Raw genomic sequence first — 19,763 nt, forward strand, 5'->3', positions numbered from 1 at the left:
CATCTGTTCCTAAGCTTGAAAACAAAAACGTACAACAGCAAAAAAGCAAAAAATCACAGCAGCTTCTGTGTCATAAACTTGTATGTGCATGCTCTTATTTTATAGCATCTCTTACTAAATGTAATACGAACTTCCACTAACAGCTAATTTTCTGTGTTAGAATGCTTTGTTTTTCTGTGTTGTGGCTGCTGTCTACAAGTAGGGTTTAGTGGCATGTGTTACCCTCTGGAGATTTTGTTGAGTTGATTATGTGGAATTTGAGTATTATGATAATGAGGAGAACCTTAAAGGCATCAAGAAAGAAAGGTGTTAATTGTTCTTGAGACATGTCCTAGAAAATGTGTGTATTAGACCAGCACAGAAAAACATAAGGAATGAAATGAATGGAGAATACTTACTAAATACATGACGATTTCTTATGAACATTGCTTCAGAGATTTGTGAAGATACAGAGTGAAGAAGAGTAGCTCGATGAGTCAGTCCAGAGAAGGCACAACAGACTGTCTGCACTGTGAACTTTAAAACTGCGTAAGAAGAAATGAACACATTTACAATGAAAAAAACTGTGGAAATAATGAAAAGCCAAATCTGGTCCAGTCTAGAACGAACAGGGCATGACCAGCTTTGCAGATGTAATTTGGCTTCAGACCTAAAGCAAAGATCATTTTCATGCAACTGAGAGGGTGTAGTTACTCTCTCCTTAATTGTGAGTCATTTTCCATTTGCTTTAACTCTCCCCTTTTCTTCCGTGTTTTGTCCCCATCCTCACTGACTGATTTCCCATCTAGCTAGTGGGATGGTACAGAAAGGCGGCTGGGATGTTTCTATGGTGGTAATGGTGTCAGCAGTTTCCAAGCAACAGTGAATGGTTTAACTGTCTTCTTTCTCAGATCTCTCACTCTCCACCTAATTTTTATACCCAGCTGTGTGTAAATAATTTATGTGAATAGTTCTGAGCTTATTAGAGAAGGTGTCACTCAGATCGGGGAGGGGCACTGATTGGAAACCCATAGTTCTGAAGGAATGAGAACCCCATCAAACAATTAGGGCAATTATAGTTGTTGATGAAAAGGATCTGATTGGCCTAAGTTCCTGTAAATGGCTAATTTGATATGTTAAATCCAGACATCTAGTAATCTGATAACTTCTTTAATTGCCTGGAAAAACACAGGTGGAGTTTGTGTTATGGGGAGCTATTGCAATCCAACGATGATAATTCCTGATGGCAAATATCAGTCACTAATCTCAGAAAACTCTTCCAAATGGGGAGTAGATCATGAGGATTTCCAGTCCTAGCTCATCTAATACAGTCTATTCTGACACTGTTGCTTGTGCACGATTGGTTTATCTTTCCTTAGTAAATAAGCCCACAATTGCATCTCTTTTGTATTTGTCAGTCTAGTTCAATACAGGAATTACTCTGCTCCTAATTGTATCCTGCTAGCATTTTTAGACCAAAGGAAGTAGTAAATCATTAGCTGTCTGTCTGCTCCTTCCTACATGGCTGTTTCTGCCTATAACTCTGCTGTTCTTTTTGTTGACTTCGTCTATGTAAAGTTTGGGACAGGAAGTGAAGACCTGCGGAAATTTGCAGTGTTAGTTAAATGAGTAGCAGGTGTGTTAGTCAAATACGAGAATACTCTTAAAAGCTTCCCATGCTACCCTGAAAGATAGAAATACTGAAGATGCATCTCTAAAATAGATTACATGTACACCTGCAAAAGGTACCGTGCAAAAGGAGGTTGCCTGTATTCTGTGAAATAGATGTCCCGAAACAGTCTGCATGGAAGTGCCCTTTGAAGTGCTTTGCTTCCTGTCACTTCAGTTCTCTGTCTGACTGTGTGTACAGTGCATTTTAGTCGCGGGTGGCATTTGCGGCACCTCAATTCACAGTTTTCACAGAACTGAAAAGGCAGAACATACACAAAATGGAAAATAGTTTTTTTTTTTTTCTCCTAAGTTGCACATATGTAAGGGTGGGAAGAACTCTGTAAGCGAATTTGCATGTGTGGATGATCTTTTAGCTACTTACAGAAGATTAAGTAGCAGATTGGAGCTAGCTTTATCTCCTTTTTGTAAATACTGTTTTTTTGTGAAAATTCCAAAATACTTCACTGATAAGAGATCTATCTTTCTCTCCAGTTCAGGTCAATGGCAGTCAATTGCCATTTTTTTCTATCCTCTCCCTAATTTGCCTTTCCGTATTTGACTCCTCTGGATCCTCTTCCCCCTGTTGCTCAGGTCCCCACCAGTTACCATCTCGCTTTTGGAACCCTTTCCCTTGGGATGGGAAGGAGATTGGGAGGGCGGCCTGGAGCCTCGTTCAGAGCTTGGTGGAGCAACACCGGCATCCAGTGGCCTTCTCTGGTCATCACAAGCTGCAATTCCCAGTGCTAAAGCATGGGAAAATTGGGGCATTCCTGTCTTGTTTGGGAGTCTGAATGAAAGCTGTTGATAAAAATCAGAAATGTTTAAGACCTGGTTGCCGCTGTTTACTAAGACATGCTGTTCACATGAGTCCAGGCATGTATGTTGCCTTTTGGGAGTGGAAGGCGTTAATACCATGCAGTTTGGTAGCAGAACAAATGTGTCAGGAAACCCACTTCTTTCTAGGTGAAAGAACTGATTTTTCAGAGATACCTCTGTGCTCTTACTAGATACTGTGTTTATTTCACTGGACTCGAAGTTAAACCGAGCACTTACCCTTTGTTTGGATCATCAGATGTACAGTATGTGTGATCAGTAAGAGTAAGGGAGGAAAAGCAGTCCCCTGAGAAAGCCCAGGACCCTTTTGTGGTGTTCACATGGTGTTTTGCGGTGTGCATGTTACAACTGTTGTTCCTCTCTCTTTCACTCCCACCCATTTAGAGTGGAAACTTTTGTGGAAAGTTCTGCCAGCTATTCTGTGGACATTTGGTAAACGCATGGCAGGCTTGTCCTTTGAATGTTAATGTGGGTTAGTGTGACAGAAATGATTGATATGATTACAGAAAAAAGTGCCTCTAGTTTTGTTTCCTTTTGGTTCCTTCTGTCCAAGGTGGGTGCTGTCTAAGATTTGTTTCCTTACCTGAACGTAGTCACTGTTTTATTATTTGGCTCTTTATTTCTCTCTCTCTCTCTCTTTTTTTTTACTGAATCTTTTATAAATCACGTGTCTGGTTTTCCTGCTGTGCAGTCCTGGAGATGAGATACTTTTTTCTTTCTTGCTATGCATTTTAATTCAGATCTCATGAATATGCAAATGTTTTTCCCTGTGGCTGTGCTCTAATGAGTCATTTTTGCCATCCATTCTTTTAATAAAAATATGTCTGATTTAAAGAATACAACAGCTGAACATATTCTTATGCTTTATGTTGGTACAGAAATCTTACTACAGTGGAGTTTCTAGGCATTATTGTGAAGGAAACAATAATGGAAATAAGAATCTAGCATTTCTATATAATGGATTGCAGAATTGTAATGAAAATTGTTTTAGAGGGGATGTAGATTATTCTCATTTTTCATTCTTTAGTTTTGCAGAAGAGGAATTTTCAACAGTGTTTCGTATTTAACCACACCTGTTTGGAACAGAGAAGGCATTTTGGTTAGGTTGGGAGATAGAGAAACTGCTCTAGGGAGTGGGAGGTGTATTTGTTGAATACCTAGAGAGGAAGTTTACTTACAGAGGAGGAGAGCCCTGAACGATGCCTGCCTTTACAGCAGGGCGTTGCACGAGCTGCTCAGTGAATGTCACTGGTGTATGCAACAAGGCTGTCGTATAAATCCCCTTCATGTTTTCAGTAGAAAGTGCTGTTCAGCTCAGTATGTGTATGAGCTTGGCTTTGTAAGACTCTGGTCACATGGTGAATGTAATAATAAATTATTGTAGGAATGACATGCTTGAAGGCTAGTGAAGGCAGGAAGAGGAGCAAATGGATTCACAGTCAAGCTGAACTGTGACCAGAAAGAGCTATGTTCTCGGTCATAGCAGGTTATTTGATTCTCTTGTCATGTAAAAGCAACTGTTCTGTGTCTATGACAGCAGTGAGAGAATTGCCTAAGAATGGATGAGCTGATCTTCCTGACTGTGTTCTCTCCGCAGCATGAACCAACTTTTAAATAATTTGTAAATTAACACAGGTATGTTAAAGGCTTTGGTTGCTACAACTGCACTCACAATGGTGCTTCATTGTGGGTTTCATTCTTTTGATCTAATATCTGTTATAAAAAGTGTTTTTACTGTGACTGTGCTATTTAGTTGCATTTATAAAATATAAATATTAATATCTATATATATGTTTATCAATATAAAAAAAATATAAAATATTGAAAAAAGTAAAAAGTTTTTTAAAAAGCAAGCCCAGAAAAATAATGAACAAAACATTCATTCAGCTTCAAAAAAGCTCTTTTCCCATCTAGCACAGAAGCTTTCTTAAAATGCCTTAATGCATTGTGCTTTAATGCAATATGGGTGTTGTATTCAAAGGTGTCTTTTTTGTTTTTGTTTGCTTTTTGGTAGCCTCTTTTTCTTAAAGACAGGTCTTTTGTATGATCCAGTTTGACTTTTTTGTCTGCAGTATGATGTGGAATAGATTGATTCTGTCTTCTTAAGACTGAACTACTCACAAATCAAATTGAAGACTTTGTAAACACTGGATCTCATGAGATCTAGACGCTGGCACCAAAGTGCGAGGAGAATCTAGAATGGGTGGCCGAAATAGTGGAACTGGGGCATTCTTTCTTGCTCTTTGTTTTTTGCAGTGTAAAAATATTGTAAGCAGACTTTAATGAGAGTCTTTGACCTGGCATTCACAAGTATCTACACAAGGCACAGGTTTAATGTGCTATGACTGGGAGGAATGTCCGAAGCAGAGCAGAATCTCTTTTCTCAGGGGCTCCGCCATCTGGATTGTCACCCAGTATGGAAGAATTTAGCCTTTAGTAGAGTGTATGCTATAGATCCTTGGGCAAAAAAAAGTGCTGATATGTATGTATGCTTTGATATGTAGAAACCTGTCTGTGAGGGAATGACGGATGTGTGATGGAGTGAATGAGCTTGTTGCTTTGATGTCTCTCCTGAGACTGTAATGTAGTTTTAACATTCTCTTCAAGATCTGTAAAGCCATTAGAATTAAAATTTTTCCACATTAAAATGCAAACCTAGAAAAGTATTTTGTTTTGATTATTTGTGATAGGTTATGCAATGTCAGCTCTGCGTTTAAGGACTTGGGCGATCATAAGCTTAGAAGCTTTTGCTCCACTTGGTCTTGTATTTTAGTTTTAGAAGCCTACACAGTTAGGTGAAAACTTCCTACCTAACTTTTGCATGCCTTGTTTTGTCTTTTGCAAAGGAAACATTTAGAGGAAAAGAGAAATAAAGTGTTGCTCCAAACTTTTTAATATTTACCCAAGAAATAATAATGATTGCCCTTCTGTGTTGATATTTTTGCTCACAGAAGAAGAATTATTCAGTAATTTGTCCATATTCAATGAAACCTGTGTGAAGTGGCAGAGGAAAACTGGAAGATCCGGTGCGCAGGAAACGTACACAGTAAGTGATGCAGTATTTAACAGTGGGAGAAGCTTTTCCCTCATTAATTCTGGTGGGTCAACAATGGAGATCTATTTGGGGGGGGGGGGTTGGCAGCATACGTTCTTGGCTTTTTCTTTCCAGTGAACTACATAAAACCTTCCATGTGGCTGTGTGAGAGAGGAAAGAAACACATCCCTGCCCTAGCATCCATTGAAGGGCTCAACAGCTGTTGCGGTCCCATTCCAGTAAAACATTTAAATGTCGGCTTGAAACTAGAAGAAAGCTTATAGTTAAATTATATCAAAGAGTTAGAGGTCACTTTGACAGAAAATGGTACACCACTTGTGCTCTGTCCCCATTTCTGATGTAATTATTTGAAGTAAACAGCAAATCACTTGCAGATAGTGGACATAGCTTGTTTTAGAAATGAAAGATAAATTGAAATATTGTGTCTTGCTCAAGAGATTCAACTACCTTATATTTAAACATTTTATAACTTTATTTCCTGGAAATTGAAAGCAACCTTTGTAACTATTTTTTGCCATCTATAAGCATAAGAATAAAAGTTAAAATAAAAATTCTCAGAAACAGAAATAAATTAATTAAAAATTCAGAATCAAGTTGCTTAGTCAGGGTTATCTAGGTTGAAAATAATAGACAAGAATTCCCATGTTTTGACAATGACAGCATCCCAAGAAATTTTGACTTTTTTGAGCGTGCCCAAATATTGGAAAAAAGAAGGGGATTATTTAGAACTTCCAAAGGTGGGAAGTTAATATGGAAAACACATTAGGAGGTTGTTATGTTAATTTATGAAAACAACCTGTCCTTCTTCTGTGTTATAAACTGACGCATTGTTATTTTGAGTGCTTTTATTAAGCACCACTTAGATAGAAAAAACAAATTCCAAATTACCTTAGCAGTTCAAAACCAGTGCTTTCCATTGTACCCAGTGGTATCTGGCAAACTGCAGATCTCTGGTGCAATGTGCTCTGTGCATTTGCTTGTGCCTCAATTTAGCTCTCAGCAAAGCACTTCAGAATAGTTAAAACTGAGGATGATGTAGGCATAGGTACATGTGATAAGGTCCATAGTAGAGTGTGGCCTGATTCAAGCTCAGTTAGTAAGCTTTATCTCTCCCTTCATCTCATGTAAACACCAGCTTTCTGTACCACTCCCCTGAGCAAGATCAGATGGAAGCCTGGCTTTTGCTGTTGTTTGGCACTCTGCCTTGTTGCTGCTTCTGCAGAGCACGGGGAGAAAAGTAGAAAAATGAACAGAAAGTAGCAAGCTGATGTAGTTTACATCCGTACGCTGTAAAGGAGAGAAAATGTTTACTTATAGCTTACTATTTGTATTTGAGGTGCTTTTAGGGTCCCCATCATACATTCCTTTAATTTGTTGTATCAATATACAAAGCAATAATAATCTTTTTAACAGAGAGAAGAAATTAAGAATCTGGTTTAGTAAGCCGTCTTGATACAGCAAAACAGTTAGACACAAGCAGATTTTTTGAGTACAGCTGGTGTTCTAAAACAAGTGTAATCCTGGAATTAACCCTAACTCTCAAGGCGTATTGAATTCTGATTTGTGGAGAGCCACAACTGATTGCAAAATCGTTTTTGTTAATCCTTCAATAGTTTCACATATTGGGCCAAAGATGGGATGAGAAGACATTCTCGGAGGTTGTGACACTGAACATCACTACAAGTGAAGATAATCCAGAGGTCTGTTTAGAACTCAGCTCTGGCACCAACTACCTGGTGAACATTACTACCATCTCTTCCAGAAGCATCACTGTCTCGGTTACAGTAGCAGTTCAGACAAAAGGTAAGTTGTGTTTTGTATTCTCTGTGACTTATAAAAGACGTTACTCTGGTGAGGAGTTCATTGTTCAGAGTCTAGCAGACAAGATAACAAGCTGTTTCTGAGACTATCCCATCTTTTATTCTCACATCTCAAATAGAACCACCACCACCATCACTCCTTTTCTGTAAGTAAGATGTTTTTCTTCCTGCCTCACTGTCGTTCACAAATCTATGAGCAGACTTAGAGCTGTGGTGATAACTGCCCTTCAGGAAGACTTGGCAAACTCCTTTTTCAGGGGTTGTCTTTTGACTAAGGCAGGATTGGTGCAGTGACATTCCTGGCTAGATGCAGGACTTTCAGTCCATGTCACATTGCTTAATGGTTTCCGTGCCTTGCTTTGATAACTGATTCTCTGCCTATGGGAGTGTTCACCATTGCTGAGCTGTGTGATAGTGACGTAAGTGATATAAGCATTGTAGGTAATGTCCCTTCGTTTAGCAATGATGAGCAGTGTTCTAGCAGCTTTTCAGTAGTTGTGGAGAAGGTGTGTTCTATGAGCAGGATTTTGTAACATTTTGGTCATGGAAGCTTTAAGCTTGCCTTCTGACAAACTAATTCTAATGAGACAGGCCTGGGGAAATAATTGCCTTTGGCATCCCAAGAAATTTTTTTTCTCAAGTGTATTTTTTCCTCAAATGCATTTGCTGTTACAAATGGTTCTGCAATAACTTTTTTGCCATCAGGAGGGCTAGACTTTTAGATCTTCCTGTCTTAACATGCTCCCTAGATCTGGGACAAATAAATCCTTTCTTGATTTCCCAAAGAGGGTTCTTGGATTTTGCCAAAAGCTGTTCTTGGGGGTGAACTGTTTATGCTTTATTTATTGTGCTTGTGCATTCAAAATGGAATGAGGTTCTACTTCCTGCTCAGAAGGGAATGAAGATAAAACTTTTTTTTTTGTTGCTTTGAGCTACTCGCATTCAATTATGTTAAAGAAGGTGATGTTTTTTGTAATGAGTAGTTTCATTTTTTGTTGCCTTTGCAGTAAAGGAAGCTTTCAACAACGTATTAATTTTTAATGACACCTGCTTGAAATGGCAGAGGAATGTCAGGGGAGCTGATATGGAAGACAGATATTCAGTAAGTGATAATATATATTTTGAATCTGTGACTTTTTCACCTATTTCAATCATGTATGTGAACAAACCTGTAATTTTTCAGACACTTGTTGCCATCAATATTCCTAATGCTAATAACGTCTCTCATAAAAAAGGGAGTAGGAATGCATAGCAGTGTTTGAAAAAGAAATAAACCACCATGCTTTTGTGTAGGTTCTGTTTCTTGGTTATTTTTCCACTGTTCTAGTCTAATTCTATTTTGCCTTCATTGCCTATACCTTCAGCTTGGTCGTTTCCAGGTCCCAAAGAAGTCTGTTCCAATCCCACAATGTCAGTCTGTTCTGTCTTGTGACATACCTTCAATCTTCTCTCATCCCAGTAGGGCATTTGTACATGAGCTCTCTCTGCCAGGACTCTGACCACCTGCCGTTGTCTCTAATGTTGCTGTGCTAGAAGGTGCTCAGGAATTATATAAAGACACAGGATCCATTTAAAAGAAATAACAACATATGATTTAAGTGTAGCAAGCATTTTAGTTTTTATTAACAAAAATGATCAGGAGAAGTCTTAATGTTAAATAAACAACTTATAATAGTTTAGGACATGAACAGTAAAATAATCACACACAAAATCCAACCAAAACAAAAAAACTCGTGTCTGTAATTTTGCCTAGAACCACAACTGTCTGTAGGCAGATCCTGGGAGATACTTCGCATTCAGAACATGTTTTGACATAGCTCGAAATGACTTGATTTTGACTTGATCCTCAGGGTCGAGCCACAGATTTGTGCATGTGAGTTCACTTTTGTTAACACATTACTTTGCACAATAAGGACACACTATACTAAAAGTGTTTGTTAGCAGGCAAGCAAGACTCATGGGAATTATTTTTCTCATAGAAAAGAGGATAGTCTAGGAGAAGGAGAAGTGAAGAGCTAGGACAATGTCAGAGCTGATCAACAAGAGGGACTGTGCTTCATGTCAAATTTAGGAAGTATTTGAATTAGAATAATTGTCAGCACTTGATGTTCTGTATACAACCGTCTGTCATTTAGAGTATGACATAAATGAATGCAAGTGATGTATTAAAACTTTGCAATTTCCATGCTGTGATTTTTTTTGTTACAGTTTCATGTGCAAGGCCAGCGTTGGTATCAGAAGGAGTTCTTTCATGAAATGACCTTCAACTTTACCACATACAAGCGGGCTCCAGAAGTTTGTTTTGATTTGCAGCCAGGCACAAATTACTCTGTTAATATTTCCATGGTAGCTTTGAATTTTTCACTGCTAGTTTCCATGACAACGCAAATTACAGGTAGGTCCGGCCATTTATTTTATGTATTTACAAAAGGACCCATTGGGTGCCAGAAACCCAGGTGAAATAGATTGTTGACCTCCGGGTTGTAATGCCGTCTTTCAAAAAGCTCATTCCATGCTCAAAATACTTTGTTTTTGTTATTTTCAGAGGTTTCATACTGTTGACAATCCTACTCTTGAAGGTGGAGAGAAAGGGTGAGGAGTACAGTGTGTTCAGTGTGTTTCAAAGTGTCATTTTGGCACAGCAAGGCAAAGATAGGTTGGTGGGTGAGACTCAGGGTTGGTATGTGAGAGAGCAGGGTTCAGTTCCCTGCTCTGCTAGAGACTAAGTCACTTAGATTCTCAGTATCAGTTCTGTCCACTGTGAAGTGGAGATCATACCACAACCATACTTCATATGAGTAATTGGGACAATGGGTATCACCAAAGTCTACAATGCTCACTCATACAAAGAGTCCTACAAGTACCTCAGATAGTACCTTCATCTGTAATTGGCTGAGTGCAGAATGTAAAAGGCATTTTAGCAAAAATGTCACTCTAGGGAGTTTCAGTTTCAGTATTTTGCAAGATATTTTTACTGCACCAAAATGCCATGAGAAAGGTCATCTGTCATTTTTTTAACTCACTTTTGTTTAGAACAGTTTTGCGCTATCCCTGTATTGTCAAACTTTCTGCATTAGTTTATTATTATTACAAGATGAAGTTCAGGCTTTGGTGCTAGTATCACTTGCTCAGGTTTGGGTAACAAACAGCTGGAATAGGTAAGAAACCTTACGAGCTCTCTGAATATGTGTAACTGTGTTCAGTCACTAGGTGGAACCAATCCTCTTCTGACTGGTTATGAAGAACTGGGATTAGATTTTGTGGTGCTTCTTAAGTATTAGTATTACAGAATTTCTAATAGTAAATCTAAGTTTTTTAAGCTTCGTGAAAGGCAAAATATCTCTCTTTTGTCTTCTAATGGTGCTGTTTTGGATACACAATGGTTTGGATTATTTTTTACCTGGATACAGTAATGATTTGGTAATTCATGCTCAGAAATTTCCTAGCTGTCACTTGAAAGTAGTGCCCTGCTCTTGAGTCTCGTAAAACTAATAAGCTGTCCCAGAACTTGGTTGAAGGAGGTAATTTTGTACTCAGAATAAACGCGTTCCTCCTGTACTCTGTCATCCTGTCATACTTCCTAAGATCTGCAGGATTGCATCAGGTCACTTATTCAGAAACACTCTAGAGAGCATTTTGCAGCAGGTGTTGTGTAAAGTGGTAATCATGACATGGCAGCTGGCATGTTTCCCTCTCAGCTGAGTTAATGCTTAATAAATACACATGCATGGTCCCAGAAATGGTCTTGGCATAAAAGTTAGGTCATTTCCATTTTGAAAGAAGCACCTACTACACAGACCATTTTACTTCTGGTAAGAATGACAATGTTTATGTCGCCATAGATCTATAGATCTCATTTCAATATTATAAATTCACTCACAACATCCTAAAATTGTGTGCTTACTTTTTTCAGTGAGCAATGAAAAATAGGTGTTGCTGTGTCATTAGGAATCTTCCTCCAAAACTTGTGACACAAACACTCCCTAATATGTTTTTTTAATGACAACCAAAAAGAGAAAGTAGGTCTTTTTGTGGTTGAAATGGAGTGAAAATGAAACAGCCAACAGAAATCATGCTGAAAAGCTCATCAGAGGATGAAAATCTAAACTGGATGTTAATATTTTCTAGCTATTTCAGCTGATCTAATGTGAAAAGGAAACATTTAAAATAATTCTCCTGGCAATGTCCCTTTGACTTTTGTTCCTTCTATTTGGTGAGTTGCATTATCCTTATAAGCAACTTAAATTATATAATAACTATTTTAACTTTAGAATAGGTATGTAATTTCCTTCTTCTCATTCCAGTTATTTTGCAATAAAGAATGCTTGTAAACCGGATGGCTGTGTTTCAGTGGTGGGTGGAATGATCTCAATTTGTCTGCCAGCTTAAGTCTGAAAAGTGTCTTCTGTTTTTGGTGATTTTATGGCTGAAAGGTATTGTATAAATGCAAGATACGCTTAAAGCCCAGAGGCTCCAAGGAAGTTGAGACTGACAGAGAAGTTTTACTGCTAACGTAGTGGAAATAGCATTGTTTATTGGGTAAAGTTTCATGTGGCATCTCTTCACAAATGCACATTCAGTCAGTCTGTTTCCCCAGCTGGGGGTTAATCCATATTCTGTTATGTGTCATAGCTCCTTGACTTCAACATACCACTCACATCAGTCTTAACTGTGGAGTTTCAAATGCCGTGAAGAGGCATGTCCCAGACAGTTGAATGGGTGCTACCAAACAGACTTCATTTCCTGACAGGGATGGCCATCTGTGCAAACTATTAAGAATGTTGCAGAATACTTTAAGCTATATTATCAAACATGTAAGTGTTAGTGAAAATCTTTGTTCTAAAAGGAAGATTTGTAAATACATGTTAAGAAAGCTACTCTTAGTTTAGATATCCTGAATGAGAGGACTCACTATGCCCCCAATTTTTCTGAAGAAAAAGCCCAAGAATTTGGGACCCAGAAGCCTGCTTCTCTTCTGGCAAGTAACATCCTTTAAAAATAGTTCTGTGCTGAGCATGTAGTTGTTTTTGCCCGTCATCTTGTGGATGGTAAATATAGTCTACCAAATGCTTTGCAGATCATTGAAATTCTGCTCCTTTCGTATTTCCAGTAACAGGCTTCTCACACAGCCTTTTATGTCTTCTTAGCTTATTTTAGACAAGCTCTCAGCACCTGTCTACTCAAGATAGGAAATTGAGTCAATTATGAAAGACAGTTAGGCAGTGATTACACTGTAGATATAAAAAGATGATAGCAAGATTGTCTTTTAAGCAAGAAGAGTGTTTGTGTCTGTTTCCAAGGGAAGGAAGGACACCATCTTTTGGGTGTACTTTCTCATTCTTAATTTCCATGAGAGTTACTCTAGTTGAATGTGGCTCTGCTGTTCTGTCCTTTTGTAGGAATTGGTGAAGGCATCCTCAGACAAGCTATTGCTGTTAATTTCATTACCTGTTTTCATGTATGAATTTAAGAAGACTGAATTTTATAACCATTTTCAAGTGCTTGAAAAACAGAAATAATAGAGAAAGAATGATCTTAAATAAAGTGAGTGATGCAACAACAGAGTGATGCAGAGCTGTGCAGAATGGGCACTCTTGCAACTTCTGGTGACAAAACAAGCAAGTTTTTTTATGGGAAATTAGCGAGCTAGTTTGAGCAATAGCTTTGTGCAGTCCATGAAGTACATTTTAGAAGTATTTCCAGAGCAGCTGTGTCTATGGACTTCAAGATGAGGCATAAGGAAAGGATAGGAGATACTCAGCAACCAGTGTAATTCAGAATTCCTTTATGACAGCCTGACTTTCCAAATGACTTGTTTCTGCAGATGAGGGTATATGAAAGGCAGGGGTAATTTTCAAGCATAACTGGTAATTTTTGGGTACTTGACTTCAAGACCTTGAAAACAGCCTCATTTTCACCTATTTCATCAAAGATCATCAGTTTCTAAAAGCAAGCCTTTCTCACGTGATTCAGGTTCCTCATTCAGGATTCCGACTGATATTTAAAATCTCGATCTATCATCTCACTTATTCCTGTTGGTTGCTATTTATCATGTGCTATCACAGTATCTGCAGTCACAGAATTAACATGTTTCCTTCTTAACAAAGGAAGCCATGCAAATACCCCACTTCCTTCTCCTCTCCCTTCATCACCATAAAGGGTAAACAGGCTTCAAAATCGTTACTTAAAGGTGGCAATATTCTTTTGAACAGTGTTCACATATGAATGATGAAGAAAAGAGATGGTTAAACCTGGGCTTTTGGTGGAGTAATAGGCAAAATGTGTAGATCTGAGACAAACTCTGTAAAACAGAAGGGGAAAGCTCTTGGAGCCAGCATCGTGAAAGCTGTCCACACAGAGATCCGCAGAAGTGTGGAGGGAGGTGTTTGTATCAGCATGTTTGTTTTGTTTTCCACTCTCAGCATCCTGAAATCCTCATTTCATTTTCTGCCTCTCGCTGCAGAAAGCAGACAAACCCCTCAATTATCATTTTTCAGTTTATTTCTTTTGATAATATTTTTTCCATCACATGCAGTTCTACAAGAAAGACTTGCTTTAGAAATCTTGCTCAGCTGCCGGCGTATTGTTGGAGTACAACCCTGTAAAAGGTATTTTCAAGGACCTTTGCCAGGATTGTGAAATGAAGAAATCAGACTTTCAGGCTGTATTTTGGTGCATAGATATGCATGTGTCATCTCCTGCACTCCATTGTTTTATCTTCGTAGAGTAGGGCTTCTACCTCAGCTTGGCTTCGTTGCAGCAGGGCAGCGGTGGATTGGAAGAGAGTTAATGCATGTGCTTTCACTTTAATATCCTTAAACAGAATAACTTCTTCAACTGAGCCACATTAAAATAAGGTTCAGGTTGAATCTGTTTGCCAGCTTTACTTTGGGATAGATCTTTATGATGGATATGAAAAATAAAATTTTGGTGTTTAGGATGTTAATTAATGTCTACTTGTTTAATATGCATGACTGGGCTAGTCTTCTGTGGTCTGGAGCTGATTCCAGTGAGCTAAGACATCACATGGGCAAGATAGAAAAGAATCTGGCCACTGGAAGTAGGTTCTTTGTTTCTGAATTACTGAATAGGGAAGGCTTACATTTTCTTCCTGTAAAATAATTCATATTGGATTCAATGACCATTTCTCACTACCCTTCCTCCTCTACATTTTTGGTTAGAATCAATGTGTATTTCCACTTTGTGCTATGCTTATGATTCACACGTATTGCCATTTCTTACCTATTTGTACGTGCACCTTCCAATGGGTTTGGGTAGGTTTGACCTCTGGTGCCTATGTGTCTCCGACAGTTAAAAGTAGTTCCTATGTTTCTCAGATGCTGTTGTTTTTGTCTTAGTCCGGGATATATTTGCATGCCACGTACTCTTGTATGTGTATCCTTTCTCATATGAACGTGGAAGTCAGAAAGAAGGCTCACCAGCACAGTCTGGAAAGTGATCTGAATTAGAGAAGTGAAATTGCATAATAAGTACAGTCTTACAGAGCCCTTTTCATGCACTGCATGACAGATCAGGTAGAGAAATCTGGTTTGTGTTTGTGCCCTGCGTGCATGTATACATGTAAAAGATCCATTATTATTCTGTTAAAATGTATGATGGAAAAAATTTACACTCATCCTTTGATAAAGGGAGTTCTTTAAGGTCTAGAAAAGGAGAAGGAAAAAACAAATCTACTTTCCAGCGAGGAACTGAAAGACTGGGCTATCTGGTGATAAAACAGCTCTTCTACTGCAACAGCACTTCATGTATTCCAACAGAGACAATCCATTATAGTGTGCAACTTTAACACAATATTGCAGAGAAGTGAATTTCTGTTTTGTGTAATGGGGAAACGGGAGTGATTAAAACCTGAGCGTAGAAATTGTTTTTATGTATGGGGGAAATAAGCTGCCGATCCTGTAAACATTTCTGTACGAACATTCATGCATTTCACTTTGCATTTATGCAAAGACTGTTCAAATGCATGATACTTAAGTTCATGTAACTCAGATTTTCAGGTTTTTTTCTGACTTCTCTCATGGCAAGAATTTTTTCATATCTGCAAAGATTATTCATTCCAATTCACCTCTATCATTCTGCTTACAAAACACTTGAAATAGGTGATTCAGTTAATTCTGTACAGCCACTGCTTTACATGCTGACCAAAATTCTCTCTCGTTTTAGTTTTTTTCTTTGGTGTAAACTGGAAGCCCTTTAGTACTGTTTCAGGTGGTACTTCATCTGCACCTACCTTTATGCCGTCCTCCAATATAGATAAATTGTTATAAAGTGAAACTAGTTAGCATAATTTGCGTTAAGTAAAATGAGTGAAATGCAAACAAGAAAAAAAGAAAAACAAACCCAAATAGACCACACTGGGGAGGAAGATGGACATTTTCCAGTTATGGAATGAGGGTCTTCCCCAGTATTTCCTTTTTTAAAGATACAATATCTTTATATTAAAAGAATATTTAAGTGATCATTTTCTGCAGAGAGGGTCTTGATTTCTTCCCCTCCCTTTTTGCCTTCCTTTAGTAATGGTTTATTGCAAGTTAAAAATCTCCCTTCACTCTTTGCTAAAGCATTTATACTATAATATATACAATAAACGCAGCTGCTTTTCAGACAGTAATTCAAATAGTAAAAAACTGCTGACTTAGTACTTCTGCATGACTTTTTTGTACATTTTACATGCATGCTTTTGGCTTCCTTATTTTAAGATTCAGTAAAAAAAATTTTGGATGTAAAGCTCTCACTTAGGGCTATTTCATTAAAAAAAAAAAAAATCTTTGTTTGCAAGAAATTAAGATCACACTAATGGCCTTATTTCAGCAAAGAGTTGTTTACAATTAGAGCTTGGCCTTAGGAGGAATCCTTGATTTGACTTCCCTGAACTAGGGAAGAGTTACCATCTGGTTTGGTACTTCATGGCTTAGTTCCATTACTATTTTTAAGCTTTGTCATCAGCACAAAATGACAAAAAGGGAAGCATTAAATAGGTCTGTGTTGGAACAATACAAAGGGTATCTACTAAGGTACAAGTCATTCAGTTTAACACATTTTATTTGTGTGTATCTATATATAGAGTGGGATAGACATGTTTGAGTCAAAAAATGAATGTATATATCTACAGGAAACATTACAACCTTTCTTGCCTGCTTTATATATGTAAAGGTAAATAAATAGAACAGTATTGTCCCAGAGTCTTCAGAGCCGTGCATAACGTCAGATAACGGGAAAGGCATTAAATATTCTTGTTATCCCTACCAGGGAAGGTCATGAAAGTGCTGATATTCCTTATATCATGGCAGTTTGCCTGTGCAGTGCATGGACTGCAGCAGTAAACAGTATCTGCAAAGATCAGGTCTGTAAAACAAGGAGTAAACAATACATTTCCAGGATTAGAGAAAATGGTGTAGCTTTTCCACTGCAAAATGTTTTCATAAGAACAGATAATGAACTGCTTTCCACGTGCTGGATTTTTCTGAAGAGTAGGATTATGGTAGAACAGCAAACAGGTTTTTGCTCCAAAATTGAGGCGTGTGCTCTTTTCCTGTGTTTTTTTGCAATGCTAGGCCCTTCCTGGCATGCACTTCTTTCCTGTAGCCTGGCTTTATCTTCAAAGGGAGACTCAGCACATGGGTTCTTATTGTAGAAAATGAGCCTCACAATGAAATGTCCAAGCATTAGCAACTTAGTGCTGCTATGATGAGTTTTGAGAGGGGGACTACCTCAGTATATATGTTTCATGGTGCTGCTACAGGTGTTGGTCTGTTCTGCTGATGAAGAGTTAAAGAGTCATACCTTTACCAAAGGTTACGAGCTAGCAGCATCTAGTTGGGCTAGAGGATGTTGCTTTCTTCGCACAGTCCACATAGTGAGGATTCATCGTCTGTCAGTAGCATTCCTCCCTTCCCCAGAAAGAGTTCTGAATGGTATTAAGTTATTTTTTCCTATGTGAATTTTTAAATTTGGACATTCTGAGAACCTCATAGCAGATTTATTTTTGGCAAAAGTTAAAGTTCTGAGAAGATGCTTCTTTAAAAAAAAAAAAAGAAAGAAAGAAAAAAGAAAAAAGAACCCTGTTGCCAAATATTGCACATGGAAGAATTCCTTCAGAGGGCCTTTCTGATTCCTGAAGCAAAAATGAAATCCAGTCCTTTAATTTATTATTATATTTATTGTTATTATTGGTTTGGATTGTTGTGGTTTGTTTACTCTTCTTATTAAAATAAGCAGGGAGTTTTAGATGTGCTTGATGTTTTTAAATATTTGTATTTCTTTACAGCAACTAAAAATGGCAAAAGACTCCAAGCTTTAAAAGCACTGTGCTTTACAGATTTTACTTCCTTCTGCTCACTTATTAGGGCTGTCAGTGGTGTTTACTTTCGTGTTTTGCATTATTTCTGTCAAATTCTAGATAATAAAAATATACTCTGTTATGAACTGTGCCAACAGTCTTTTTGCCTCTTATTCCTTCTTGCACTGCTTGCCTGAAAAGTAATGCAAAGCCATTGCAGGCTTTGCACATTCTGGCTGAGATTTGAGAAGAAATTCCTAAGCTTTCCTTGGGAATTGGAAGATTCGGAAGGGAATCAAAGCATCTCCTGGTGGTACTGGATGCCAAATGAAACAAAGGTACCAGTTAAATCTGCCCTGATGGAATCTATTTTCCTAGCCAAGTGCCCACTGGCAATGTCTGCACTGAGGAACCTTGAAGTTAGGGGAAAGTTTTCAGGTCTTAAGTTATATTTGCTTAAATTTGGAAGACGCTAAGGACATAAAGGTTGGCTGTCACATACTGTTCAGGCTAATGCTCAATATGAAGCATCGTTTCCAACATCAGATAGAAATACTGTCTATAAATGTTAAGCTGTTTGTATTTATAAAAAGATTGAAGAGACCTTCCACAGTAAAGGCCGTTTCCTATTCTTGCAGGCAGCCGTGCCATATGCTTCAATACGTCATGAAATTGTATTTTAAAGGACTTTTGCCCTGTCCCCTGCTAGAGAAGAGCTACTGTACAACATTATAGCTTTGCTGGATACAAATCTTATTCTTATTTAAATCTTTAACGTATTCAAGGCTAGTTTTCTCCACTGCTAGTTTGCCCACAGCCTGGTTTTGAAGAGGACCTGGTAAAGGGAACTACCAGAGGAGTTCATTTGGCTCAGTAAGCTTTCAACGGGTTTTCTTACAGATGATTTTTACCACAGGTAGGGTAGAGTTTATTTTCCTTTGGTGGTCTGTGTATGGCCTGTTGTCTTTGTATTGGGCATGCTATGCTTAAGTTGTTCCTTTCCCTCACTGGTGTTATCCGCTCAAATCTGTTTAAAGCAGAGGTCATACAGGCTCTCAGATTTCATTTTGGTAGGCTACAAAGACAAGTCTTTTTGGTTCCCTCTCTGGATCTTTATTGTAGTCATCCTGCGCGCTGGTTTGACTTAGCTTTGTTGGACTGATGACTGGAAGTTTAGGCAGTTGTGAAATGATCGCACCTAGACTTTCTGTAACTGTGTTGGTACTGTGCCAGTGTTACTGAAATCCATTTGTTATGCTTTTTAGAATTGCCTTTTCCTTTCTATCTGTTACTATTTTGGTGACTGACACTCACTAGTATGTTTTTCCTACTACTCAAATAATCTCAAGGTAGATGGCAAAAAATTCTTGTTAGTCCCAAAGTGCATCGTCTTGTATTTTATACTGATGAATTTCATCCCATTTTTTCAGAACATTACCTCTCATGGTTATTCAGGTTTTTTTATGTAACATCCCCATACAGCTTTGGTTTGACACTATGTCTAACACTGAGCAGCAAAATTCATCTGCACACACCCAGAATTTGTGTCATGATCATTAGGAAAAACACTGGTTTTAGTACTGATTTTGTTTAATCTTGGGGGAACTCCTCTAATAACCTACCTTCAGCCCAGTATTTCTACTTTCAACATGTTGTATGTTGCTAGCTCCCTATATACCAGCTCTTTACCCACTTGACTGTTTTTCTACCAATGCTGATTTTCTGCTGCTGAACTAATGATTTTCTTTGTGTCAGCATGTATTTCAGCTACCCTATTCCTGCTGTTTGGAAAATCCATGCACATCACCAAGGATTTGCCTGGTATGACTTAACTTTGGCAAATCCACATTGCTTTTCTTTTTCTCCACAGTTTTGATTATTCTTTCTAACACTGCTCTGAAGCCTGCGTTTCCAACTTATAAGCACTGCATTAGTTATTGTTTAGTCACACATGCCACCAGCTGCTTGATAGACCAGTTTCAAGCAGCCTAATTGTACCTGTAAATAGTTGTGCTAGTTCTTGCAGACTTGTGGGTTAGCAGCTTCCTTCTCAGCTGGACATACTGAAGCTCTTTCAGTTTTACTTCCAGGCTGGCAGTGGTAA

General features: G+C 38.1%; 1 protein-coding gene across 2 annotated transcripts in view; it reads left to right on the forward strand.

Moving 5' to 3' along the window:
• SUSD1 (sushi domain containing 1) overlaps nucleotides 1–19,763 on the forward strand; it is a 53,071-nt gene that overhangs the window by 19,907 nt on the left and 13,401 nt on the right. For both annotated transcript variants that reach the window (XM_026103132.2, XM_026103133.2), the window contains exons 8-11: nucleotides 5,436–5,530; nucleotides 7,153–7,342; nucleotides 8,367–8,461; nucleotides 9,568–9,754. In XM_026103132.2, the coding sequence (XP_025958917.2) occupies nucleotides 5,436–5,530; nucleotides 7,153–7,342; nucleotides 8,367–8,461; nucleotides 9,568–9,754 (567 nt within the window). The remainder of the gene's footprint in view (nucleotides 1–5,435; nucleotides 5,531–7,152; nucleotides 7,343–8,366; nucleotides 8,462–9,567; nucleotides 9,755–19,763) is intronic.

This window comes from Dromaius novaehollandiae, chromosome Z (assembly GCF_036370855.1).
Source record: "Dromaius novaehollandiae isolate bDroNov1 chromosome Z, bDroNov1.hap1, whole genome shotgun sequence".
NCBI classification, from domain to species: domain Eukaryota; kingdom Metazoa; phylum Chordata; class Aves; order Casuariiformes; family Dromaiidae; genus Dromaius; species Dromaius novaehollandiae.